The following is a 27,500-nucleotide window of genomic DNA, read 5'->3' on the forward strand; positions in this document are numbered from 1 at the left end:
GATCATCAGAGTTCAGTGCACAGTGGGAAGCAAATAGATTGATATCTAACTGAGCAAGTCGCCATGTACAGCACTTACACTTAGAGATTATCCATTCCCTATCTCAACACAAATGTAAATCAGAAAACATAAATTAAAAGGCGAATTTCTTCAACCTCATGATCAAATTACGTTAAAATGTACACATTTTAGCCCTCCCGAAAAAACTTGTTCAAAGCAGGGCCATGTGAAGAAGAGGCAAGGAATGTAACAAAACTGATGCTTTTTTAAAACTGGAACAGAAATGTTTTCAAAGCTCCAGCAAAAGAAAGGGTCAGAAGGTAAGGAATGATTGAGAGACTGAGAACCCAGGAGCATATTCTAGCAGTGAAACACATCCTTTCAAGCCATGGGCAACTCATGAGCTGCCGCGTACCTTCCTGTCACTTGATGATAGATCTGAGGGAAAAAAACGAATTGTTAAAAGTGCCTAAAAAACACAAAGCATGGGCCCTTCAGACACACAATGTTAATGCCAAACATGATGCCAAGTTAAACTCATCTCCTTTGCTGGCATGTGATCCATATCCCTCCATTCCCTGCATGTCCCTGTGCCTATGTAAAACTTGTGAAATGCCACTACTGTATCTGCCTCCATCACCAACACTGGCAGCATGTTCCAGGCACTCACCACCCGCTGTCAAAAACTCCCCCCCACATCTCCCTTAAACTTTGCCCTTCTCACCTTAAAGCTATGCCCTCTAGTCTTTCACGTTTCCATCCAGGGAAAAAGGTTCTGACTGTCTACCCTATCTATGCATCTCATAATTTTAGTATTATCTGATGCTCCAGAGCACACAATCTAAGTTTGTCCAACCTCCCATTGTAGTTAATACCAACTATTCAAGGCTGCTTTCTAGAAACCCTCGTCTGTACCCTCCTCAGTCTCCACATATTTGCTCTAATCACCAGACCTGCACATAATACTCCAAATGCGACCCAACCAAAGTCCGATAAAGCTGCAACATGACTTCCGGGCTCATACTCAATACTCTGGCCTGTGAAAGCTGCATACTGTTTACCTTCTTTACCAGCCTTTACTTGTTTTGCTCCTTATCAGGGACCCAAGATCCCTCCGTACATCATGACTTACTGACCCTTCCACTCAATGCCTCAACCGATGATTACGCATTTAGAAGACATTCTCAACAGGTAAAAAACATAGCCAAAAGCATAAGCAGCATTATGAAAGTGGATTACAAGTTCTGCTGGAATCCTAACCTGTCTTTCGATGTCTGTCAGCAAAGTACTGGCCCCCAATCGGAAGAGTTGCGGGGTGAGCCAGGAATCGCCCAGCTCTTCCTTCATCAATGTCAGCCAGGACAACGCATCCTTTGCTGTGCGAATGCCGCCTGCCGGCTTAAACCCAACCTGCAAGGCACAAGGTAACATTAAGCGAGGCAGATTCAGGGACCGTTTCTTTCCAGCTGTTATCCGGCAACTGAATCATCCCACCTCAACCAGAGAGCAATGCTGAACTACTATCTACCTCATTGGTGACCCTCGACAATCTTTAAGAAAGAACTGCAGATATTGGAAAAATCGAAGACAAAAATGCTGGAGAAACTCAAGAGGGTGAGGCAGCATCTATCGAACGAAGGAATGGGTGATGTTAAAAAACGGGGTGAAAGTCGGCGGTCCCGGTAAGGCGGCGATAGTCGGCAGTCTCGACCCGAAACGTCACCTATTCCTTCGCTCCATAGATGCTGCCTCACCTGCTAAGTTTCTCCAGCATTTCTGTCTACCTCGGATTATCTTTGATTAGACTTTACAAGCTTGACCTTGCACTACACGTTTTTCCCTTAACATGTATCTATACACTGTAAATGGCTCGATTGTAATCATGTATGGTATTTCCGCTAACTGGTTAGCTTTTCACTGTAGCTCTGCACACGTGACAATAAACCGAGTTGCCAACGTTTCAGCTTACAAAGGCACTCTCAAAAGCAAGACACAAAGAGATGGAGTAACTCAGTGGGTCAGGCAGCATCTCCAGAGAACATGGACAGGTGACATTTCAGGTCAGACTGCTTGTAGTGGGGGGGGGGGGGGGGGGGGGGGGGGGGGGGGGAGGAGGAGAAAAGCTTGGTAAGTGATAGGTGGATACAGGTAAGGGAGGGGGGGTATATTTGGCAGATGGTTGAACAAAGGCTAGAAGTGACAAGGAGACATGAGGGTGACAAGAGGAGGCTAAAGGATACAAAAGGGAGAAGTTGCTGACATCCCAACAGTATGAACCTTGCATCCGTAAACACCATGTTGTGTACTGGTGGATATTGTGGGTAAAAACAAAGTTTCCCTTGAACTGATCCCCCCCTTCCCTTCTTCTCTTCCCTGTGCCTCACCTGGATGTACACCTTTTCCTCCTATTATCCGCACCCTTGCTCTTCCCCCCGTCTCTTCCTACCTATATCCCTTCCTCTGGCTTCACATTTGCTACTGTGTATTCTTCACCTAACTGTGGTTGTACCTTGTAACCTGTCTTCCTTTGATATTCTCTGATAGCCCGTATCATCACCAGGGCAACAGGAAATGTGGCGTTTACCCCTTCTTTTCCCGTCGAAGTTTTTATAAAATCAGAACCTTAAAATTAAAAAAAAGGAAACACTGTCATTGAAATTATCGTTGAAGTTAGTAAAATAAAAGCTTTTTTTTTAAGGAGATATATTTTCAAATAAAGTACCATTGGATAGAAATTCTGTACAACTGCTTAAAGCTCTTAACAGTGGAAAAGTGTTGGAGGAACTCAGCTAGTCATGCAGTATCTGTGGAAGGAATAGACACACGACATTTCAGTCTGGGACCTTTCCAGTTTAAGGGTATGTGTGTGAGAGTGTGTGAGTGAGCGTGAGTGAAGGGTCCTGACCCAAAACGTCGCCTGTCCATTCCCTCCACAGATGCCGCCTGACCCACTGAGTTCCTCCGGCACTTTGTATTTTGCTCACGATTCCTGCATCTGCAGTTCCTTGCATTTCCGTTTAACTCTAGAATTAGTTTCACGAAAGATTTGATAACAATGTTGTTAAATAATAAAAAATAATTGTAATTAATAGCGTTGGTAAAATTAAATGCAAGTACTACATTTCTCCAAGAATTCCATTTGGCTGGTAATAATGTAGTCAAAGACATTTTTTAAAGAATTTGACTGCGCTGAGCCAAAATGTAATTAATATGAACCAGAATAGTCTCAAAATGGAAAAGATCGAAAGAAGTTAGAAGATAGGGGGGCTGAATCAAGGAACATTGTGGTTCATTTGGTAGTGACACTTGATGTGAAGGTTGTCCTCATAGACTTCAGCAACCAATCTAGTCGGATATTCAAGTGCAGCCATTGTGCCCTTTAACCTGGGCAACTTGAATGCTCGTGAACATAGGAGGTTCCAGAGGCTGGTAGGCACTGCTCAGCCCATCACGGTCTTGCCCACCATAGAAGGGTTCTACAGGTGATACTGCCCCAAACAGGGGTGCCTGACTTGAAATTGAGGAATTCAATGTTCATACCGTTGTGTTGTAAGCTGCTCAAGCAGAATGTGAGGTACTGTTCCTCCAGTTGGTATTGGCCTTATTATAAATGGGGGAATGAATACGTTGCACTTTAAAAATATATGAGTGCCTCGGATGGTTTAATCAGTAATAACAAGGATCTGCAGGTGCTGGTGTATACCAAAGATAGACACAAAGTGCTGGAGTAACTCAGCAGGTCAGGCAGCATTCTGGAAAAAATGGATGGGTGATGTTTCAGGTCGGGATCCTTCTTCAGGTGTGTGTGTGTGTGTGTGTGTGTGTGTGTGTGTGTGTGTGTGTGTGTGTGTGTGTGTGTGTGTGTGTGTGTGTGTGTGTGTGTGTGTGTGTGTGTGTGTGTGTGTGTGTGTGTGTGTGTGTGTGTGTGTGTGTGTGTGTGTGTGTGTGTGTGTGTGTGTGTGTGTGTGTGTTAGTGTGTATGTGAGTGTGTGTGAGTGAGTGAGAGTGCGTGAGAGTGTGTGTTAGTGTGTGAGTGTGTATGAGTGTGAGTGCGTGAGAGTATGTGTGTGTATAGAAACATTTAACCGTTTAATGGTTTAATCTGCCTCTCTCCTGCAGATGTAGAAGCATGAGCATCCTGACATCTTTTCAACTTGACCAAAGCGTAGGACAAGGAAAATCCATACACTGCTTCTAACAGGCATCATATTTCTGTAAGGTATTTTGGATGAGATCCTAAAACAAGTTCAAAATGCAATGTGTTACTGGACCCCCCCCCCCCCCCCCCGCCAGAGAGTGAACCCCATCTACGCTGCGTGCAGAGAAGAGTGCCACAGCGAGAGTGTTGAGTGTGCAGAACCAAGGTCACCAGAGGCCCATCTATTCAGAGGGATGTGTGTGTGAAAGATAAGGCACGGGTGGGTGCTGTGGCACTTACCTTTCTCGTATCGCTCTATGTCTCCGTATCATTGGAACCCATCCAACAGACTACCCTCTGCAAGAGGCAGCCTGCCAAGTAAAGCCGGCAGGATTTGGGCATGATCTCCGGGGGAATAGCATTGTAAGAGTCAAATGGCTTTGATCTGGCCACAGGCAAACCCAGAAGGATTCTAAGCCTTCGAGCATACTGCGAAGGGATTATTATCTGGAGTTGGAAATGCACATGAGCGGATAACGGGAGATATCAGCGAGGTGAAGCCACCACCAAATGGGGTAGCAACCTTTTGCAATGGAGACTGTAATGTTTGAAGCACTAGGAAGTTTGGCTGGCCTGCCAAAGCCACTCCCACCGTCTCCTCGATGCATTCTAGCCATGGACTGATCCTCCCTTGCGGAGAATGTCACACCCACTCATCACATCGCTTTCTCCACTCCACAGATGACCAACGGGGAGATTCAGTGTGATCTCCTATAGCTGTGCCCCATCTGCACTAGTCCTACCTGCCCATATTTGGTCCATATCCCTCTAAATCCTTCCTATCCATGTACCCGTCCAAGTGTCTTTTAAATGTTGTTATAGTACCAGCCTCAGCTACCTTATTTGGCAGCTTGTTCAATATACCCGCCACCCTCTGTGTGAAAATGTTGCCCTTCAGGTTCCAATTAAGATGTCCATATTAAGAGCACAATCGACAGGAAAAAAGTAATTGCTGCGTTTAAAGGCGGCATGGTGACAGTAGCGGGAGAGTTGCTGCCTTACAGCGCCAGAGACCTGGGTTTAATCCTGACTACGGGTGCTGTCTGTACGGAGTTTGCATGTTCTCCCCGTGACCTGTGTGGGTTTTCTCTGAGATCTCTGGTTTCCTCCCACACTCCAAAGACGTATGGGTTTATAGGTTAATTGGCTTCTGTAAATTGTCCCTTATGTATGTAAGTTAACGTTCGTGCGCAGGGATTGCTGGTCGGTGCGGACGCTGTGGGCCAAAGGACCTTTTTCTGTGTTGTATTTCCCGGGATAGCGGGACTGTCATATGCTGAGAGAATGGAGCTGCTGGGCTTGTATACTCTGGAGTTTAGAAGGATGAGAAGGGTTGAAACATATAAGATTATTAAGGGTTTGGACATGCTAGAGGCAGGAAACATGTTCCCGATGTTGGGGGGAGTCCAGAACCAGAGGCTACAGTTTAAGAATAAGGGGTAAGCCATTTAGAACGGAGATGAAGAAACACGTTTTCTCACAGAGTTGTGAGTCTGTGGAATTCTCTGCCTCAGAGTGCGGTGGAGGCCGTTTCTCTGGATACTTTCAAAAGAGAGCTACATAGGGCTCTTAAAGATAGCGGAGTCAGGGGATATGGGGAGAAGGCAGGAACGGAGTACTGATTGGGGATGATCAGCCATGATCACATTGAATGGCGGCGCTGGCTTGAAGGGCCGAATCACCTATTGTCTATTTTATTTCTAAACTAAACGAAACTGCACCAAAAAGTTGATTATTTATAAAGGTACATAATTAATGTTTTTAGATGATATCTGAACCAATAAACGACTTCACTTGAGGAATGTGTGCTGTCCTGGTTTTTAGGATGTGGCTGGGTGCAGGGAGCACAGTTTCCGACCTTGCTATCAATAATAAACTCTGCGACTTGTGGCTACAAGTGGCTAGACTTATGGCTATGTCCTCTGGTTCTTGAAAAACTCAAAAAAATATTTTGAAAGTGATTAGGGAAAGTTCAGTGTTTACAATCTCGACTTGTTGACTGGTGTGCTGGGCAATCAATGATATGAGCATTCAATATTTACCCACCTATTCATCCCCACCTGCACCTTCATTGCCCAATTCTGATCCCCCATCCCATGCAAGATTCCTAAATTGAGTCAGTCACTCGCGGAATGGCCATGCAAACACATTTCTGCACCCTGAGAGCAGTGAGTATTTGGAACCTCTCAAATAGGAGAACTGGCAATATTCAAGATCGAGACTGGAACATTTTAGAGTACTACACTATGTATCTTCCCCTTTGCTCTCTCTACTGTTTAGTTTAGTTTAGAGATACAGGATGGATTTGGCCCATCGAATCCAGGCCAACCATCGATTACCTATCACACTCGTTCTCTGCCATCCAGCTTTCACATCCACTCCCCGCACACTAGGGGCAATTTACAGAGGTCAATTAATCTACAAACTCACAACTATTTGAGCTGTGGGAGGAAACCGGAGCAGCCGGAGAAAAACCCATGTGTTCACAGGGAGAACGTGCAAACTCCGCTTGGACAGCATCTGAGGTCAGGATCAAACCCGTGTCTCTGGTGCTGTGAGGCAGTTGCACTACCAGCTGTGCCACTGTGCCACTCTACCCGAGTTTGATCATATATCTTATCTATTTGATGGTACATGAATATGGTATATCTTATCTGTTTGACGGCATGCAAAACAAAGCTTTGCACTGTACACGTGACAATAATAAACCTAAACTTAGGGATATTGAATTAGTTGAGGTAAGAGTTGATGAGGTAACATTTTGGCACAAGAGGACAAACAGACTGCTCCTACCTTCCATTTTATATATTTAATATAAAGTATGAGGTAGCCAACATCAAGCAGAGGAAATTAAGTTAAAGTACTTGGACAGAGGAGAGAACATCTGTTCCAAACTATCAGTCTAGATTGGATGGAAAAGGGCCAAACATATATTAAATAATGAGAAAGTGGTGTTCAGAGGTATCTTGAATCTCGACCAGAAACGTTACAAATCCACGTTCTTCAGAGATGGTGCCTGACCCCTCGAGCACTTTTTTAAATAAACCAGCATCTGCAGTTTCCTATTTCTACATTCTTCAGAAGGGTCTCTGTGTTCTTAAGTACACCGTTATGAAAACATAACGGCAGGTGCAGTAAGCAATTAGAAGGCCGAGCGATGTTAGCACAGGTTTGGGTTGGCTAGTTTGTTGCATGAGGTAGGATTAGGTTTACGGGTGAGAACCTATGGAGGCACAGTGGCACAGCGGGTAGAGCTGCCGCCTCACAGAGCCAAATACCCTGGTTCGAGCCACAGCGAGGAAACGGGCCCTTCGGCTCCTTGAACCCATGCTGACCATCGACCATCCCATTACACTAATTCTGTTTCACCCCACTTTCTCATCCACTCCCCCCACACTGGGCGAAATTTCGACAATTAACCTACGAACCCGCACGTTATTGGGGCCTGGAGGAACCCCACACTGTCCCAGGGAGAACGTGCAATATACAGACAGCATCCGAGGTCATGATTGCACCCGGGTCTCTGGTGCTGTGAGGCAGCAGCTCTACCAGCTGCGCCACTCTGCTATCCCCCCCAAATTAAAATTTAAAACATTTTAACAGTTAAAATTGTTATTTTTGTAGAGATCTGCAAGTAGAAATTAGAAATTCTGTATGGTTTGAGTGAGGCTTTCTACTCCATTTTAACACAGGAAAATCCATCTTGAGATAGTTTAATACAACCCATAACCAGATGACTTCTTTTGACATTTAATAATGAGCTTTTGATGAAATAGATAGATAACATTCTTATTCTCACTGCTTCACAATGTGTCTTAATTACACTCAGCACCAAATTCATTTGCTTCAGTTCTCCAAGGGTTTTAGCTGCAATTCTGTACCTCGTCACTAAACAGGACAAGATTAACATTTTTCAGTTCATTAAAGAAATGTTTAATGTGTTATTTCCTTTGTACTCATCTTTCTTAATTATCACGTAATGGCTAATGCTTTTTAAATACATTTTTGAGAATTAAAATACAATTCATTTGCAAACCAAAGACTGTGAAGAGTAATATGAAATTACTGACTTCAAAGATTAATGCATTAAATTATTACTCTCATTTTAAAATTCTAAGTCACAAATTATTTATTGCAAAAGGAACAGATGAAATAAAAATCCATTATTTGGAAGAGAGTGTTAAATTAATTTCTAAAGGAGATCAGTATGCAATTAGTTATAATCAGCTTTATCTGCAATTATGATCAAATGACAGCTATTTTGGCCCTTTGAGTCCCAGCTTTCCTTTTTATAACTGTTTTCTAAAAAAATGTGATTCTGTTTTCTTTTCGCCTGAGAATTGCGGTCTCTCCAATGAGAAATATCCTGAGGCGTTGGAGGGGAAAGAGGTATTGGGGGGGGGGGGGGGGATTATTCAAAGATGTCACAAGCAAGTTCAATATCATAGGGTTTTAATCCCTTATGGTAAAAAATGATTACAAGATAATTCAGGAGCCAATTAAAACCAACTGGTTTAGTGATTTAACTGAGTATTATGGAGCTAAACTGAGAGATTACTGCACTCTGTACAAAACGAGTTAGTGTTAGTTTATTAAACATTTGTAAATTATGTTTTAGTCTTCATTAGATATATGCGAGGAAGCAGGTAAACATATTAGGAGCCATCATGAGCCCTAATCGACACCATGACTCAGAGTCACGCTGCCTCTACGGTGTGCATGAATGGCTGGTGGACTTCCAATTATCAATGTGAATCGTTGCCAGAAGAATGTCACACAGCTTCCTCGATGCTCCCAAGGGAAGTTCGCAGAATTCCATGGAAGCACCGACATGGAAATCTTCAATCAATGGGAAGCCTATGATGGAGCTTTGGACTGCAACAAATGGAAAAGCTGCAAATTACGGGAAGCCACGTTTCTCAGGAACACTGAAAACTATTCAATGGGACAAAGAGTAAAACAGGCCAACTTTTAGTGTGTGAATTCTGGGTCAATGTTTCTCGCTAATCCTTGTTGCTTTTCAGTCCTGGAGAATGGTCAACCCAAAGTAGCAATTTTATTTTCTTAATAGATACTAAATGACCTTTTTGCTCTTTGCTACACAATTCAAGCTGTATGCCCGCTGAGAGAGATACTACCCCAACAAACAGCCATTCAAACATATTCCTCCAGATTTTGACCCGGAGGATCTAAAAATAGGGTTCTACCTAAAACATAGCTCAGGTTTAAGATGAGAGGGGCAAGATTCAATAGGAACCTGAGGGGCAACATTCTCCACACGGTCGTTGGTGGGTGAATGGAATGAGCTGCCGGAAGAAGTGGTCAGAGCAAGTACAAGAACAGCATGTAGAAGACATTTGGATAGCAAAGTGGTGGGAGGGATATGGGCCAAATGTGGGCAAAGGGACTAGTGTATGTGGGATATCTTGGTCGGCATGGATAAATAAGGCCGTTGGGCCTATTACCATGCTGTATACTATTAAGTGCCTTAAACACCCCAAGTAATGAATAAAGTAATAAAGTATGGAAACGACTCTTCTTTAGGGTTTGGGAGTATGCATACAATGTTAATGCACAGTATGCAAAAGGTATTCAGACTGTGTTATGCAAAAAAACATTAGGATAATCAAGCATGAAGTGAGTAAAATATCCTGCAGTGTTGCGAGGAGTATATATAACCAGCAACTTGTCCTGGACTAGCCATATTGAAGCAATGACCAAGAAAGCACACCAACACCGCTACTTCCTTACAATGCTTAAGAAGTTTGGCACATCCCCAACAACTCTCGCCAACTTCCACAGATGTGCCGTGGAAAGCATTTTATCAGGATGCATCACAGCATGGTTTGGGAGCAGCTCCATCCAAGACCGTAAGAAATTACAGAGTTGTGGATGTAGCCCAGACCATCACACAAACCAACCTCCCTTCCATTGACTCCATCTACACTTCAAGCTGCCTCAGCAGGCCGCCTGCATAATCAAGGACAAGTCTCACTCCCTCTTCTCGCCTCTCCCATCAGGCAAGAGATAGAGTGTGAAAACACACACCTCCAGATTCAGGGACAGTTTCTTCCCAACGGTAATCTGGCAACTGAACCGTCCCTCACCACTAGACAATGGTCTTGACCTAACATTTACCTCATTGGAGACCTGCGAACAATCTTTAATTGGACTTCACTTGACGTTATCCTGCACTATATTCTCTTTATCCTGCATCTGTACACCGAGGACAGCTCGATTATAATCAAGTATTGTCTTTCCGCTGACTAGATAGCGCGCACCAGAAAGTTTTTCACTGTACCTCGGTACGTGTGACAATAAACTAAACTCAATAATTTGAGAAATCATTTAACCATTCAGATGGTAACATTACATATTTAGTCAAGGGGGATAACTGACATGAAAGGGCAAGAGATTCACTCCTGATCGTCAACAGTACATTAGAATCTGAAGAAGGTCCTTGCCTGAAAGATCATCTGTCCATTCACTCCAAAGATGCTGCCGCACCCAGAGTTTCTCCACCAGTTAGCTTTTTACTTGAGATTCCAGCATTTCAGTCTCTTGCAAAGCTGCTGCAATCATTCAATAGACAATAGGTGCAGGTGTAGGCCATTCGGCCCTTCGAGCCAGCACCGCCATTCACCGTGATCATCCACAATCAGTACCCCGTTCATGCCTTCTCCCCATGTCCCTTGACTCCGCTATCTTTAAGAGCTCTATCTAACTCTCTCTTGAATTGGCCTCCACTGCCTTCTGAGGCAGAGAATTCCACAGATTCACAACTCTCTGGGTGAAAAAGTTTTTCCTCATCTCCAATCTAAATGGCCTGCCCTTATTCTTAAACTGTGGCCCCTGGTTCTGACTTCACCCAACATCGGGACCATGTTTTCTGTCTCTCGCGTGTCCAATCCCTTAATAATCCCATATGTTTCAATAAGATCCCCTCTCATCCATCTAAATTCCAGTGTATACAAGCCCAGTCGCTCCATTCTTTCAACATATGACAATCCCGCCATCCCGGGAATTAACCTTGTGTACCAACTCTGCATTTGCTCCACACATTTCCTTCAAACTGTGCCCCGCTCACTCTAGTCTTTGATATTTCCACCCTGGGAAAAAAGTTCTGTCTACGCCTTTCATAATTGTATATACTTCTACCAAGTCTCCCCTCAAACTCCAGCCTTGCAGAGGAAATCCAAGTTTGTAGAACCTTTCCTTATAGCTGATATCCTCTAATCCAGGCATCATTCTGGTAAACCTCCTCCACACGCTTACCTACAGTACCTACAGTATTTGCATTGTCACTTTCTGGGAAGCCAACCCATCTGTACAGCAATGTTGTTAAGGGACTTAACTCTACACTGCCTTACATTTGACCTCCCTAAGTCCAACACCTCACACTTGCTCTGATTGAACTCCATCTTCTATTTCTCCACACATTTCTGTAGATGATCTATACCCACTGTATACTTTGACAGCCTTCTCCATAGTCCACAACCAATAAACTTAGTGTCATCTGCAAACTTCTGTTTGTCATCTGCAAAATGCATTTCATTGTCTCTGTACACTGACAATGACAATTAAAGTTGAATCTGAATCTGAAACTTACTATCTATATTTATGTCCAAATCATATACACACATATAAATCTGTGTGTGTGTATCTGTATATATGTGTCTGTCTGCATGCATCTGCCTGTCTGTGTGCACCTGCGTATGTGTCTACGTGTGTCTGCTTGTGCATGCATGTGTGTATGCATGTGTGTGCGCGTGTATACTGTATATACAAAAACAACAGAGCTCCCGGCACAGATCCCCGTAGAACTACATTGGTTACAGACCCCCAGCCTGAACAACCCTCTGAATTCTATCAGTCACTGAGCTCTGAATGCATGCGACAATGTCACTGTGAATCCTGCGCATCTTAATCTTCTGGATCAGCATACCACTGGGGTCTTTCTCAAATGGCTTACTAACATCCACGTGGTCAACATCCACCACCCTTCCCTTACAAATCATGCTCGTCACCTCCATAAAAAAACTCGACAAGTTTGTAAGACGTTGCACAGATCCTCACTCAATTTTTTGAAGATTTCGGTCCATTATAGAGCTTATTCCTGCCATCGTGTTACTTTCATTACAAGAAACAGTGCCATCTGCTGTAACATGGAGTAACTGTACAGGTAATTTGAGCAGTGCTGGAGGAAGAGTAAATTTACAATTCACAAGAATGTGGGACATTTAAATACTACCAAAGAGTTTAGAGAGCCGAGAGGAACTGCAGATGCTGGAAGTAAAGTACTGGAGGAACTCAGTGTGTCAGGCAGCACCTGTTGAGGGAGTGAACAGTTGACGTTTCAGGTTAGGTCCTTCTTCAGGCTCCCTTTGTTGCTGTCAATACTCTTACAGTGCTCCTCTTAGAACATTACAACCCAGGAGTGGCCATCAACCTGGGTTCAATCCTAACTACGGATGCTATCTGTACAGAGTTTTACGTTCTCCCTTGACTGCGTAGGTTTTCCCCTGGATCTCCGGGTTCTTCTCATTTTCCAAAGACGTTAAGGTTTGTAGGTAAATTGGCTTCAGTAAAAACATTGTAAATTGACCCTAATATGTAGGATTGTGCTGGTGTATGGGGATCGTTGGTTGGGGTGGACTTGGTGGTACTCTCTATGTCTGTGTCTCTAAACTGAACTAAACATGGGCAAATGAGACTAGCTTAGATGGGGCATTTTGGTTGTCATGGACAGTGCTGGAGGAACTCAGCTGGTCAGACAACATCTGCAATTGACCCACTGGGTAACCCCAGCACTTTGAGACTTTTTTTCTGTAAAGCGGCATCTGAAGTTCTTTGTGTCTATAAAGAATAAAGCCTTCTTAATATTTTAGAATTTCAAGACATTAACATAATTACACGTATTTATAGAGATACAAGTAACTGCAGACATTGGAATATTAAGCAAAAGACAAAGTGCTGGAGGAACTCAGTGGGTCAGGCAGCATCCATGGAGGGAATGGAGAGACAGGATCCTTCTTCAGGCATGCAATTATATATCCCCAATAATGTCATAAAACATTACAAGGTGTATCACAAGAATGCATCAACCAGAACTTGCCACACAGGACAGATAACCAAGAGCTTTGGCAGAGGGGGTTGTTTTAAAGGAATGCATTAATGGAAGGAAAGCAGAGAGTTTGGAGAGAAAATCCTGGATCTTAGGGTCTCAACAGCTGAAGCCATGGTGAAGGGATAACAGTGAAAACAGATGAGACTGATGGAGGAATCCCAGTTGTACAGGCCTGTACAAGGAGGGACAGAGCCAGCTGTACTTTTTAGGAAGGCTCCACTCAGTGAGATGCTGCAGATGTTCTACCAATCAGTGGTAGCCAGTGCCATCATCTTCGCTGCCGTGTGCTGGGGCAGCAGGGCAAAGGCTGCGGACGCAAATAGGATCAACAAACTCACCAGGAAAGCTGGCTCCGTCCTGGGGGCAGGGGTGGTCTTGGAGGGGACGATGCTCCTCACACTGCGGAGCATCCTGGACAATACAGCTCACCCCCTCCATGACACACTGGTCAACATGAGGAGCACCTTCAGCAACAGACTGGTTCCACCAAGATGCAGCACACAATGCCACAGGAGATCTTTCTTCCCTGTGGCTATCAAACTGTACAACTCCTCCCCCTTCTATCGTGGGGTAGACTGAGACTGACTCCCCTCCCCCTTCCCCAATCTTTGCACATCCTCAATCCTTTCCACTCGTCACTTTAATTTCATTTTTCTTGAATTTTGTGTTTTTATGACTGTTGGCAGATCAATTTCCCTCCTGGGATAAATAAAGTTCTATTGTATCGTAGGTAAAGGTAACTACACCATTAAATCTCCTAATCTCCAAAACACTAATTCTATCTCCATGATTGTTGAGTGATCCACTAACATCTTTTCAAATTTCAGAGATTCAGCATGAGCAGAAATTTGCTTCAGCTTTTGGTTTTATGTAATAAGGTCAGCATTATCAGTTCGAATTGCAAAGTCCAGTCAATCTTGGAGTAGATTTGGATAAGTGGGTAGGTGTATATTTTGCCAGCCACATCTGGATTTGCATTTACAGTGCTTTCAGGAGTTCGGGAGAGGAATGGGTAAAGTGCAAGTGGTGGTGTGATAGAAAGGACATCAAATGGCCAATTCAGCAAAGGGCCAAACAGAACATCAATGTAGAAAGCAGATTGGATCAGATTTACATATTATTCAATATGGGGGTTACAATTTCTTAACAGCGACTGGAAGCCCAGACCCAATCATGACCTCAGGTGCTGTCTGTGTGGAGTTTGCACATTCTCTCTGTATGGGTTTCCCCGCATGGACTTCCGAGTGCTCCAGTTTCCTCCCATACCCCAAAGACGTGCCAGGTTTGTAGGCTAATTGGGTCTGTAAATTGCCCTTAGTGTGTAGGGAGTGGATTATGAAAGTGGGATAATATTGATCTAGTGTGAACAGGTCAGCATGGACACGGTGGGCCGAAGGGCCTGATTCCGTGCTGTGCCTCTGAATTAAACTAAAGAGAAACTATTCCATTCGGGAGGAGAATGGAATGGAGGGCACCGGAGGAAGATACATTGCGAGAGAGATGGTAGATGGGGGAAAATCCATTCACATAGCACTACCTTTACCATTGAGAAGCAGATTAAAATGTAACTTTCACAGGGTAATTATATATATTGTTGAAAGAGAAAAATAAATCACGAGGCTAAAGTGAAACTGTGGTGGAGTGTGTTACCACTTTCAAACAGGCACAATGAGCTGAATGATTCAATTTTGGTGCAGAGCAACAAGCTGTTGCCAGGACTCGAGGCCTGAGCTGGAGGGAGAGGTTGGGCATGCTCTGACTTTAGTCCTTGGAGCCCATGAGGTCTAGGGGTGATCTTATAGCAGTGTATAACATCATGAGGGGAATAGATAGGATGAATGCATAGAGTATTTTACTTACGCTTGGGGAATTAAGAACCAGAGGACATAACTTCAAGGTTTCAAGGTCAGTTTAGTGTAACATGTACCAATTAAAGTACAGTGAAATTCGAAGATAAGATGGGAAATACTTAATAGGAAACTCAGGGAAAACCTTTCCACACGGAAGGTTGTGGGTATATGGTATGAGCTGCCTGAGGAGATCGTTGAGGCAGATACTAAAACAACATTTAAAAGACACTTGGCCAGGTACATGGTAGGAAAGCTAGAGAGGGAAATGGGTCAAACACGGCCAGTTGCGACAAGTGTAGATGGGCCATCATGGGCTGAAGGGCCTGTTTCCATGCAGTATGACTTTAAGACACATTGAGCTCTTCTGCCCCGTCAGGTTCAGCTAGCATGCTAATGCCAACACTACAGACAGCAGCTCATGCAAATTTCTGTGCTTTCCCCCGTCAGCCCTTTTTAATTTAACATCACACCTCTCTGTGCAAAATGTCAAGGACTTGAGAAATCCTCCTGTGCTTCTGGCGATGCAGAGTGAGCAAGCTGCTTGCTGTTCAAGGACCAGCCTGATGATTTCCTCTCACTTCATAGCTTCACACCAAAAGGTTCAGACGTGACCAACGTAGTAACTATGATTTGTTTAAGAAGGAACTGCAGAAGCTGGAAAAATCGAAGGTGGAGAAACTCAGCGGGTGCAGCAGCATCTATGGAGCGAAGGAAATAGGCAACGTTTCGGGCCGAAACCCTTCTTCAGACTGATGGGGGGGTTGGGGGGGCAGGGAGAAGAAAGGAAAAAGGAGGAGGAGCCCGAGGGCTGAGGGATGGGAGGAGACAGCTCGAGGGCTGAGGAAGGGGAGGAGGCAGCAAGGGCTAACACAATTGGGAGAATTCAATGTTCATGCCCGCAGGATGCAGACTCCCCAAGCGGAATATGTGGTGCTGTTCCTCCAATTTCCGGTGTTGCTCGCTCTGGCCATGGAGGAGACCCAGGACAAAGAGGTCGGATGGGGAATGGGAGGGGGAGTTGAAGTGCTGTGCCACCGGGAGGTCAGGTTGGTTATTGCGGACCGAGCGGAGGAAACAATCGCCAAGCCTCCGCTTGGTCTCACCGATGTAGATCAGCTGACATCTAGAGCAGCTAATGCAATCGATGAGGTTGGAGGAGATGCAGGTGAACTATGATTGTTGTACTAGTTTGCTGATATGTGACAGTACACCAGCACATCCAAAGTTGTAACTCTTTGAAGAATGGCTACATGCTTGAAGTAAAAAAGCAGCAAGACAAATGTACCAACAATATGTGTTGAAAATTACTTAAAAACGACAGGAACAATGATATTTAACATAGCCAACTTGAAGACAGCATGATCGCACAAACCAAAATAAGCTGTCTTTTGGGAATAAAAATATAGATCAGGGTGACAAGGTAGTGTTTTACGTATTCCAAATATTCCTTGAAAATAAATAGCTACCTGCCTACATTAAATCCACAGGATGGACCAATAATTGACAGAATTTGACTTGAGAATCAAATTCAAAATATGTCAGAATATTAAATTTAAGAGATAGAATTTGAACAGACTTGTGGCCAAATGCAGGGAAATGGATGACCAAAAAGCTGGAGTGTGAAGAAGGGTCTTGACCCGAAATGTCACATATTCGTTTTCTCCAGAGATGCTGTCTGACCCGCTGAGTTACTCCAGCTTTTTGTGTCTATTGCAGGTAAATGGAACTGGCTTGGATGGGCCATCTATATAAGAAAGCGTACATGTTGCAGCCAGTGATATCCTGCTCCAATACAGAGTGTAAACTTTGTAAATGCATTCAACAGGCCCCTTGGCATGCCATAGAGTGATTACAGCATGGAAACAAGCCCTTACGGCCAACATGATCACGGCAACCAAGATGTCCCATCTAAGCTAGCTCCAGTTACCCATGTTTGGCTCATATCCCTCTCCTAGTCATACACCTGTCAAAATTCCTTTGAAATGTTATTGAATTTTAAATTGGGTTATTTACATGCTTGAATTAACATTTTTAAAGAACAGAGCAGTTATCTGAACCACAGTGGAACATATTGACCTGCCAACATCAATTAATGGGTTGGATTAATAACTCCCCAGCTACATATTCAAAGGTAAGAATACCACCATATGAACATTGACAAAAGCACTGTACGGCCTCATTGAGCAGAATTCCACGTTACCTGCCATCATGGCTATAAGACTCGCTTTGTAGACGTTTGCCAGTGATCCCAGTTCTCCGGTTCCTAGTATGGTTTTCATGTGGACCTTTTCACAAGTTTTGCGACACTGTTGGATTTCCTTGTACAATTCTATAAGCATCACATAAGAACATAAAATAGCAAATTGCAATGTAGAAATAATACCAAGCTATCCACATTCTTTAATGTGTTATCACTAATGCATTATAAAGTATGGCAATGTGCGAAACCGGGCAGATTTTTGAGAACATTTCCCCTCTCATAGTGGGGATGGATGCTTCTTTGTGAAATGCTGCAGTCCATGCAGTGATTCTTTAGGCTTTACACTTTAGAGATACAGCGCGGGAACAGTCCTTTCGGCCCACTGAGTCCCCGCCAACAAATGATCACCAGTGCACCAACGCTATCCAACACACGAGGGGCAATGTACAAAGTTAACAAAGCAAATTAACCTACAAACCTGTACGTTGAACCAAGTGCGTTGATGAGATTTTAACTTGTTGGGTTTACTTGCTCAGGGCTCTGTCCAAAAATACAATCAGTGCAATGCACATAACTACCAAATGATAGAGCACATTTCAGATCACTAAACCATACATGCATTTTTAAGCGCTATGCAGATAGGTGGGATCAACTGCAGTATCAAAACTGGTGCTGTTCATTATGAGAATGATCCTGGGGATGATTGGGTATGAAAGCATTTGGCGGCTCTGGACCTGTACTTCCTGGAGTTTAGAAGGATGAGGGGTGATTCTCATTGAAACCTACAGGATAATGAAAGGCCTAGATAGAGTGGATGTGGGAAGGATGTTTCCAGAAATGGGAAAGTCTAGCACCTGGATCAGGCGCTGCTCCAGAAGACCGAGGATACGGACCGGTCCGGACTTCGAAAATGGCTCCAAAACCTGGCAACTCTTGCATGTGATTCCAGTGGATTATTTCTATACACTTTGTATTAATCGGGGATTGTGCTTAGGTATGGCAACACCTTACTGAACTGTACGTGAAAGAATCATTTCACTGTACGTCTGTACGTGTGACAACAACGAACCATTGACCATTACCAAAATAAGGAAAGCTAGAAGTCGCTGCCAGTGATATCCAGCTCCAATGTAGGGAGCATTTTTTCCAAATGCATTCAACACAAACAGTGCACTGATACAAACTTCAGCTTTTAACAGTATTCTCTCTCCATAACCAACTTCTGAAAACGCCTTGATAAACCAGGTGAAACTGTTGTTTTGGTAACTGAGTAATTAGTCAAATAATGAACAATTTTTTAACTTAAATGTTAAAATGTGAAGTATCATTTTGTCAGAAGATTTAAAAATGAATGTCTTAACATTTTTTTAAAGTTGTTCTTCCAACTTCCTAACTATAGCCCTAATCTATATGTATGGTTTAGAAAACATGATGGGAATGTGAAATAGCTGCTTTCTATTTCCTACTTAGCCAATCGTGATAATTGCACACTCAACTTGCCTGCACCAGACATATCGTTGTTAAACATAGTAAATACTTTTCCCATCTATCCTCGAAGGATAGATGGGAAAAGTATTTGATGAATACACATAACTGTTCTATTAATGCAAGACATAATTTAATTCAATTCAAATTATTACATAGACTATATTATTCAAAAACGAGGTTGAATAAATTTTATCCAAACGTCTCTCCCAGATGCGATAAATGTTTGTTTCAAAACGCTAATATAACACACTCATTTGTAGGATGTACAAAGTTGAATAAATTTTGGAGTGATATTTGATATATTTACAAAGATTTTCAAGTCAAGAATAGAACCCAAAACGGAATGGATTATATTTGGAATAATAGGAGAAGATACCAATTTAAATAAAGATCAAAATGTTTTTTTTAATTATGGGTTAATAATTGGAAAGAAATTGATACTTAAATTTTGGAAAAATACAACCACACCAACTGTTAAAATGTGGATTAGGAATATGGTGGACATAGCACGCCTTGAAGAAATGAGACTCCGACTAATAGATAAATATGACCAATTCTTAAGGAGTTGGTCTCATTTCATCGACTTTTTGGAATCATGTGATGCAGCGGTGCCGTAAGGATTGCTGATTTCAGTTCATGACGCGGATAGATCTACATCTCCGAATACAGATTTGTAAAATTCTCTTTTAAGGGGCCTTCTCTTCTATTTCTACTTTCCACTTTCTCTCTTCCTTTTTTTATTTTTTATATACATACTTCACGTTTTTCTACTCTCTACCATCTATTTTTCCACTTTTTCCCCTTTCTATTGTTTTCTTTTTCTTGTCCTGCTTACTTCCTTCTTATAACATAAAACTAGAGGTTGTACATAGAATGGATTACGGTATTACACAGTTGGCACCTAAAATTAGGTGCCACTGTACTGTTTTGTGCTGTATTTTCAAGTTTGAGGAAATCAACCCTCTAGAGAGCACTAAATCCTTCTGGCTATCTTTCTTTAAAGAGGTTGGCTGCATCCACTGCTGTATTTTCACAGGCAACAAAATGTACAAACAATGCTGAAACCAATCCTCATCATTCACCATCATTTTTATTCTTCTTTACTTTCCGGACATTAGCTTTCCCGTGCTCTCATCAATATCCCATTTCAATAATTACAATGGAATTACAGAGGGCATTTGATGGTGGGTATTATATGATTTTCTGATGCAGCATTGCGGTGAAACTGATATCACGAGTCATGGACGGCTGTTTTAAAAAAGAGTACCTCTTCTCAATGTCATTGTCAGAGTCAGAATCATACAGTGTGGAAACAGGCCCTCCAGTCCAATTTGCCCAGATCGACCAACATGCCCCACCCAACTACACAAGCCCCGCCTGCCTGCATTAGCCTATATCCCTCCAAATCCTATCCATGTACCTGTCCAAATGTTTTTTAAACCTGCCTCAACTACCTCTTCTGACAGCTCCTTTCTTATATCTACCACCCATTGCGTAAAAAGGTTGCCTCTCAGGTTCCTGTTAAATCTTTTCCGCCTTAAACCCATGTCCTCTGGTTCTTGTTTAAGAAGGAACTGCAGATGCTGGAAAATCGAAGGTACACAAAAATGCTGGAGAAACTCAGCGGGTGCTGCAGCATCAATGGAGCGAAGGAAATAGGCAACGTTTCGGGCCAAAACCCTTCTTCAGACTGAAACCCCCCATCAGTCTGAAGAAGGGTTTCGGCCCGAAACGTTGCCTATTTCCTTCGCTCCATAGATGCTGCTGCACCCGCTGAGTTTCTCCAGCATTTTTGTGTACCTCCTCTGGTTCTTGATTCCATTGGTGACAATATGTTGATTTAATGGATGTAAAGAACCAATTTGCTTTTTATCCATCGCTCCATAGATGCTGCTGCACCCGCTGAGTTTCTCCAGCATTTTTGTGTACCTTTGATTTTTATCACGCCTGGATCAGAAGAAAATATAGACTTTTATAGGAATACATGTTATATTTTAAAGAAATATTATCTGATCATTAGTTTCTTGTTTAGAAATGAACTACCATCACCTTCCCATTGGCCTGTCAGCACCAGTGTTCTGTTGATTACAATATCGATTTCTGTTGCCCCGGCTTCAATGGCCATCGTTATCTCCTGCAAGCGCGCAGTCATTGGGGTCTGTCCAGCGGGGAAGCCAGTTGCCACTATTGTGTGTAAAAACACGGTCTCGGTTATGATGAAGGAACAAGTTTACACTGTCAGGAGGACATTTCTGATCACTAAACAATTAAAACACATCAAAAAGGGACCCATCATTGACTGGAAGCTCGGCAGAGACTGTCGGAGGGCAGGAGCAGTCCTGAGAGAATTCCATGGGGGCAGAGAAGGGCAGCACGGTGGCGCAGTAGTAGAGTTCTTGGTTCAATTCTGACTACTGGCGCTGTCTGTATGGAGTTTACACATTCTCTCTGTGACCCCGTGGGTTTTCTCCGTATGCTCTGCTTTCCTCCCACATTCCAAAGACGTACAGGTTGGTTAATTGGCTTCAGTGACATAGTAAATTGTTCCTAGTGTGTAGGATAGTGCTTGTGTACGGGGTGATCGCTGGTCGGCATGGACTCGGTGAGCTAAAGGACCTCTTTCTGCCCTGTATCTCTAAAGCTTAAAGCCAATGAGGTCCAGCGTTCGTTTTGGTGAACACACTGGTGCTGTGTTATCCCACTTTCTCATCCACTCCCTGCACATTAGGGGCAATTTTACACAGACCACTTACAAATCTGCAAAGGAAACCCAAAAAATTGAGGCTCTGGTCAAGAGCAAGAAGGAGGCATGGGGCAGGTTTAAGCAAATGTGATCAGGTTTATATCTGGAGGAATTTTGGGAACCGAGCAACAAGAAAAAAAGAAAACCAGGACAAAAAGGGGACATGAGGTGGCTCTGGCAGATAACAGTAAGGATAATCCCAAGAGATTTTATAAGTACATTCCTTGAAAGTGGTGTGCGTTACAGGCCGCTATAGTGGCCAAAAAGGCTTTCGGCCCATTAGCCTTCATCAGTCAGAGCATTGAGTATAGAAGTTGGTTGGTCATGTTGCAGTTCTATAAGACATTGGTGAGGACATATTTAGAGTATTGTATTCAGTTTTGAGCACCACGCCATTAGCGAGAACGTGCAAACTTCACACATAGACGGATTGATCCCGGCTTCTTGTACTGTGAGGCAGCAGCTCTAGCAGCTGCACCACTGTATTGCCTGCAGGAAGGATGCATGCAAGAAATGGACTGCACAGTGGCGCTACTGCTTCAGTGCCAAAGACCCAGATTCGATCCTAACCTTGGGTGCTGTCTGTGTGGAATTTACACGTTCTCACTGTAACCATGTGGGTTTCCTCCCACACCCTAAAGACATGCGAGTCTGTAGGTTAATAGGCCCTCTGTAAATTGCCCCTAATGTGCAGAGAAGTTGGGATAACATACAACTTGTGTGAACAGGTGGTGATCGATGGTCGGTATGAAGTCAGTGGGCCGAAGGGCCTGTTCCCATGCTGTTTCTCTAATCTACATTAGGGACTGAACCAAGCCTTCCCTCGAGTTGAAATCAAACACCAAGGTTAGCAAATTAGCATTGCAGGGCTGGTAAAGGTGGAAGAAGGGGCTCACTGCGGGGAAGGCACATCTTTCAGCTTTCAGCTTTCATCCTGAGGATGATTACTACAGCGGGAATAAGACAGCACAGCACCAAACAAATCAATTCCTGAGTTAATGATGGACTAAGTTAGGGGTTTAGAAACAGACTACTGCTGTCTTACCTGAGGCAACAGGAATATTGCACTTTATAGTCTTCAGTGCCTGCACTGCATCAGCCACTCGAGATGGATAAACACACACTGCACCAGTGGTAATACCTACAAACACAAAACAAACCACTTCAATAAATTGAAGGTTGAAGATGTGTAAATATTCCTTGAAAATAAACTCAGCCATCTGCCTATGTTACAGTGAAAACATTTTTTAAATAAGAGCTTCGTGAATCGGCCCAAATACATATCTCTGCAGGTTGTAAACTGTGACAAGCCAATCCTCTGTGTCCAAACAATTCACCTTCACTTACATTTGTATTTCAGTTTGGTTTAGTTTATTTATTGTCACATGCTATACTTTATTCATTGCCTGTACCGAGATGCAGTGCAAAGCTTGTTCTGCTGGCTATCCAGTCAAATCATACAATACGATACGATAGAACGTTATTTATCCCAGGAGGGAAATTAATTTGCCAATAGTCATAAAAAACACAAACTACATGTAACATAAAAATATGAAAATAAAGTGACGAATGGTAAGGCTTTGGGGATGAGCAAAGATTGAGGAGGTGTGGGGGGTCAGTCTCAGTCTATCCCACGACCGAAGGGGCAGAGGATATACAGTTTGATAACCACAGGGAAGAAGGATCTCCTGTGGTGTTCTGTGCTGCATCTTGGTGGAACCAGTCTGTTGCTGAAGGTACTCCTCAGGTTGACCAGTGTGTCATGGAGGGGGTGAACTGTATTGTCCAGGATGCTCGGCAGTTTGAGGAGCATCCACCTCCCAAGAATCCCCCAGGACGGAACCAGTCTTCCAGATGAGTCTGTTGATTCTGTTGGCTTCCGCAGCCTTCGCCCTGCTGCCCCAGAACACGGCAGCGAAGAAGATGGCACTGGTATTGGTAGAACATCTGCAGCATCTTACTGTAGACGTTGAGGAGTGGAGCCTTCTCAAAATGTACAACCGGATCTGTCCCTTCTTGTACAGAGCCTCAGCGTTCCTGGACCAGTCCCAGGTATTTGTACTTCCTGGTAAACTGCACATCCACACCATTAATAGAGACAAGGGACAGGGGTGTTCCTCTCCTCCTAAAGTCCACCACCAACTCCTTAGTCTTGTCAGATTCAGATCAGATTCAGATTCAATTTAATTGTCATTGTCAGTGTACAGTACAGAGACAACAAAATGCATTTAGCATCTCCCTTGAAGAGCGACATAGCAAACTTTTGCATAAATAATAATAAGTGTCCTGTATGATTGGCAGTCACCGAGGTACGTTGTTGAGTAGAGTGACAGCCGCCGGAAAGAAGCTGTTCCTCGACCTGCTGGTTCGGCAACGGAGAGACCTGTAGCGCCTCCCGGATGGTAGGAGGGTAAACAGTCCATGGTTGGGGTGAGAGCAGTCCTTGGCGATGCTGAGCGCCCTCCGCAGACAGCGCTTGCTTTGGACAGACTCAATGGAGGGGAGCGTGGAACCGGTGATGCGTTGGGCAATTTTCACCACCCTCTGCAATGCCTTCCGGTCGGAGACAGAGCAGTTGCCATACCATACTGTGATGCAGTTGGTAAGGATGCTCTTGTACAGAGCCTAGAAGTTCACCAGGACCAGTCCCAGATATTTCTACTTCCTCAGGAAACTGATGACATTCACACAGAGTAGAGGACCAAGGAGGTCATCGGAGTGTTCCTCTCCTCCTAAAACCTGACCAACTCCTTAGTCTTGTCAGTGTTGAGCTGCAGGTGATTCAGCCTACACTACTCAACAAAGTCGTTGACTGCACCTCCGTATTCAGCTTCCCTCCCCACACTGATGCAGCGCACAATTGCAGAGTTATCTGAAAACTTCTGCAGGTGGCAGGCGGCGGAGTTATATCTGAAGTCCGAGGTGTAGATGGTGAACAGGAAGGGAGAGAGGACCGTCCCCTGTGGGGCCCCAGTGTAGCTCAGCACCATGTCCGAGACACAGTTCTGTAGCCTGACATATTGTTGTCGTCCAGTCAGGTAGTTGGTCATCCAGGGCACTAATGGAGCATCCACCCGCATCTTCATCAGTTTGCTCCCGAGCAGTGCAGACCGGATCGTGTTAAAAGCACCGGAGAAGCAAAAAAAAAAACCTCTCACAATGCTTCCCGGCTTATCCAGGTGAGCACAGGAATGATGGCATCCTCAACCCCCATCTTTGCTTGGTAAGCGAACTGCAGGGGGTCCAGGTAGGGTTTAACCAGGGGTCGCAGGTGAGTGAACATCAGCCGCTCCAGGGAATTCATGATGTGCGAGTACAACAGATCCTCTACAATAGGTCCTCTGCAGGGACTTCATGAGTACAATAGATCCTCTTCTGGGATACCACGCAGAGAGTCGCCACATTTCCAGCACCATCTTGCAACTTCCAAGTCTCTGAAAAGTCATTTCAAGAATGTGATGGTTGGAGAAAATAACTGTTCCAGAACCTGGTGATATGGAACTTCAGGCTTCTGTGCCTCCTGCCTGACGAGAAGAGGGCACGGCCTGGATGGTAGAGATCCTTGATGATAGTTGCCCTTTCTCGAGGCAACACCTCATGTAGATGCTTTCGATGGTGGGGAGGACTGTGCCCATTATAGACCAGGCAGTATCCTCAAGAATCAATTTCAGGAGGTAAACAATGTTAGCGGGTTACATACTTTATTGTCACTAGTACAGAGATACAGTAAAATGCCTGTTCTGCAAACTATCCAGTCAAATCAGATGAAGGAAATGTGCAATTTCATATTTTCTCACTGAGGCCCTATGTCCTGGAGGCACAGGGTAGATAAAGTAGGGGTCGGCATGGCACAGTGCGATGCCATCAGCTTCCCTCAACATTGCCCCCCAGGTTCACACAAATCTTGCATGTCTTCCTGAATGCTCCTCTTTAGTAGGTGCCACTTGTTAAGGAGTGTGGTGGAAAAGACAAGAGTGTTTTATTGTCATATGTCCCCGATAGAATAATGACAATTTTACTTGCAACAGCACAACAGAATATGTAAATATAGTTCAGACCTTATTTAGAGGTTGTAGTGTTTAATAACCTGATGGCTGTTTGGAAGAAGCTGTTCCTGAACCTGGATGGTACAGTTTTCAGGCTCCTATATCTTCCTCCTGGTGGCAGTAGTGAAATGAGTGTGTCACCACGGTCATGTAGGCAGTGATGAATTTGGGTTCCCTTTTTGAAGCAGCGACCGCTGTAAATCCCTTCGATGGTGGGTAGGTCGTTGTCTCTTAATGCATTTTGTTGTCTCTGTACTGTACACTGACAATGACAATTAAAATTGAATCTGAATCTGAGGTCAGTACCCGTGATGGACTGGGCAGTGTGCACAACTGTTTGCAGCCTTTTTGCAGAGAGCAGCAGAATACCGCACATTCTGCACTCTGGTTTGGGTAATTCTAGGATCAGAAACTGCTAATACTGAGACTTCCCTCAAGGCACAGAATGCGCAGAACTGGAATAAATGAGGCCAGCTGGACCCAGGGGCATCTTATAATTGCAGGTTGTGTATAATGTAAAATGGATTAAAAAGGTTTTTTACGATTGATGTGATTTCTTGATGACCTGCATGATTTTCCAACAAGAACTTTATTTTACCCGTTTGCACTTTTAAATTAAGAGGTCTGTGAAACTAAAATGCTGCAAAACTGTATTTTGCACTCTGGTATTTTTCTCTGTGCTCTGCCTGTTGTACGTATGTGTGGCTTGATTCATGTACAGTATGATCTGATTTAATTGCATAGCACACAAACAAAATCATTTCACTGTATCTTGGGTACGTGACGATAATAAACCAAACATGTTCTGTATGTTTCAGCCTGTCGAACGGCAGGAAAGGTTGGTGGGAAGAAACAAATCTCATCCTCTGCCATATCAATTTCTTTGTTGAAAAGAACTCCTGCAAAAGGATACACAAATTGTGTAGCTGATTTAAAACATTCTAGGAATGTTTTTGTTTAGTTTAGAGATACAGCGCAAAAACAGGTCCTTCAGCCCAGAGTCCGCACCGACCAGCGATCCCCGCACTCTAACACCATCCTACACACACTAGGGACAATTTTTTTACTTTTTTTATACCAAGCCAACTAACCTACAAACCTGTACAGCTTTGTAGTGTGGGAGGAAGCCGAAGATCTCGGAGAAAACCCACACAGTCACGGGGAGAACGTACAAACTCCGTGCAGCAAGCAGCCGTAGTCGGGATTGAACCCGGGTCTCTGGCGCTGTAAGCGCTGTGAGGCAGCAACTTTACCGCTGCACCAACGTACCGCCCCTAATTCTGCAAGCTCCAAAGAGGGAGCACGATCACATTCGATGTGTCAGTTGTCAAGAAGAGAGTCAAGAGTGTTTGTTTGTCAAAAGTACCGACAAGAGAACAATTAAATTCTTACTTGCTGCAGCATAACAGGGCTGTAAACACAAAAGATATAGATCATATATAATAAACAATTTATTTAATTAATACACCACAATACTTGTGCAAAATAAACCCCAACGTCTTTAGTGCAACCAAAGACAGTCTATAAAAGTTCACCGTTGCGGTTAGTGTTGTGCAGTGTTCAAGAACCTGTTGGGAAGAAGTGTTCTTCAACCTGATAATCATGGTGTTTAGGCTCCTGTACCTTCTTCTCGATGGTAGGAATGAAACTAGACACATCAGGACAAAAGGACACAAAGTGCGGGAGTAACTCAGCGGGTCAGGCAGCATCTCTGGAGAACGTTTTGGGGACGTATTGGAAGAATGAAGGGTCTCGACACAAAACGTCACCTATTCGTGTTCTCCAGAGATGCTGCCTGGCTCGCTGAGTTACTCCAACACTTTGTGTCATGTTTAGATATACTAAACA

The 27,500-nt window shown here is 43.8% G+C and overlaps 1 protein-coding gene across 1 annotated transcript in view; it reads right to left on the reverse strand.

The window, feature by feature from the left end:
- Positions 1–276: 276 nt before the first annotated feature.
- Positions 277–27,500, reverse strand: part of dera (deoxyribose-phosphate aldolase (putative)) — a 39,306-nt gene continuing 12,082 nt past the window's right edge. The window contains exons 4-9 of the mRNA XM_055652903.1: positions 22,652–22,747; positions 20,913–21,047; positions 17,376–17,504; positions 2,510–2,622; positions 1,261–1,410; positions 277–438 (exon numbers count right to left, since the gene is read on the reverse strand). Coding sequence (XP_055508878.1) covers positions 382–438; positions 1,261–1,410; positions 2,510–2,622; positions 17,376–17,504; positions 20,913–21,047; positions 22,652–22,747 — 680 coding nt within the window. The 3' untranslated portion in view covers positions 277–381. The remainder of the gene's footprint in view (positions 439–1,260; positions 1,411–2,509; positions 2,623–17,375; positions 17,505–20,912; positions 21,048–22,651; positions 22,748–27,500) is intronic.

This window comes from Leucoraja erinacea, chromosome 22 (genome assembly GCF_028641065.1).
Source record: "Leucoraja erinacea ecotype New England chromosome 22, Leri_hhj_1, whole genome shotgun sequence".
Classification (NCBI taxonomy): domain Eukaryota; kingdom Metazoa; phylum Chordata; class Chondrichthyes; order Rajiformes; family Rajidae; genus Leucoraja; species Leucoraja erinaceus.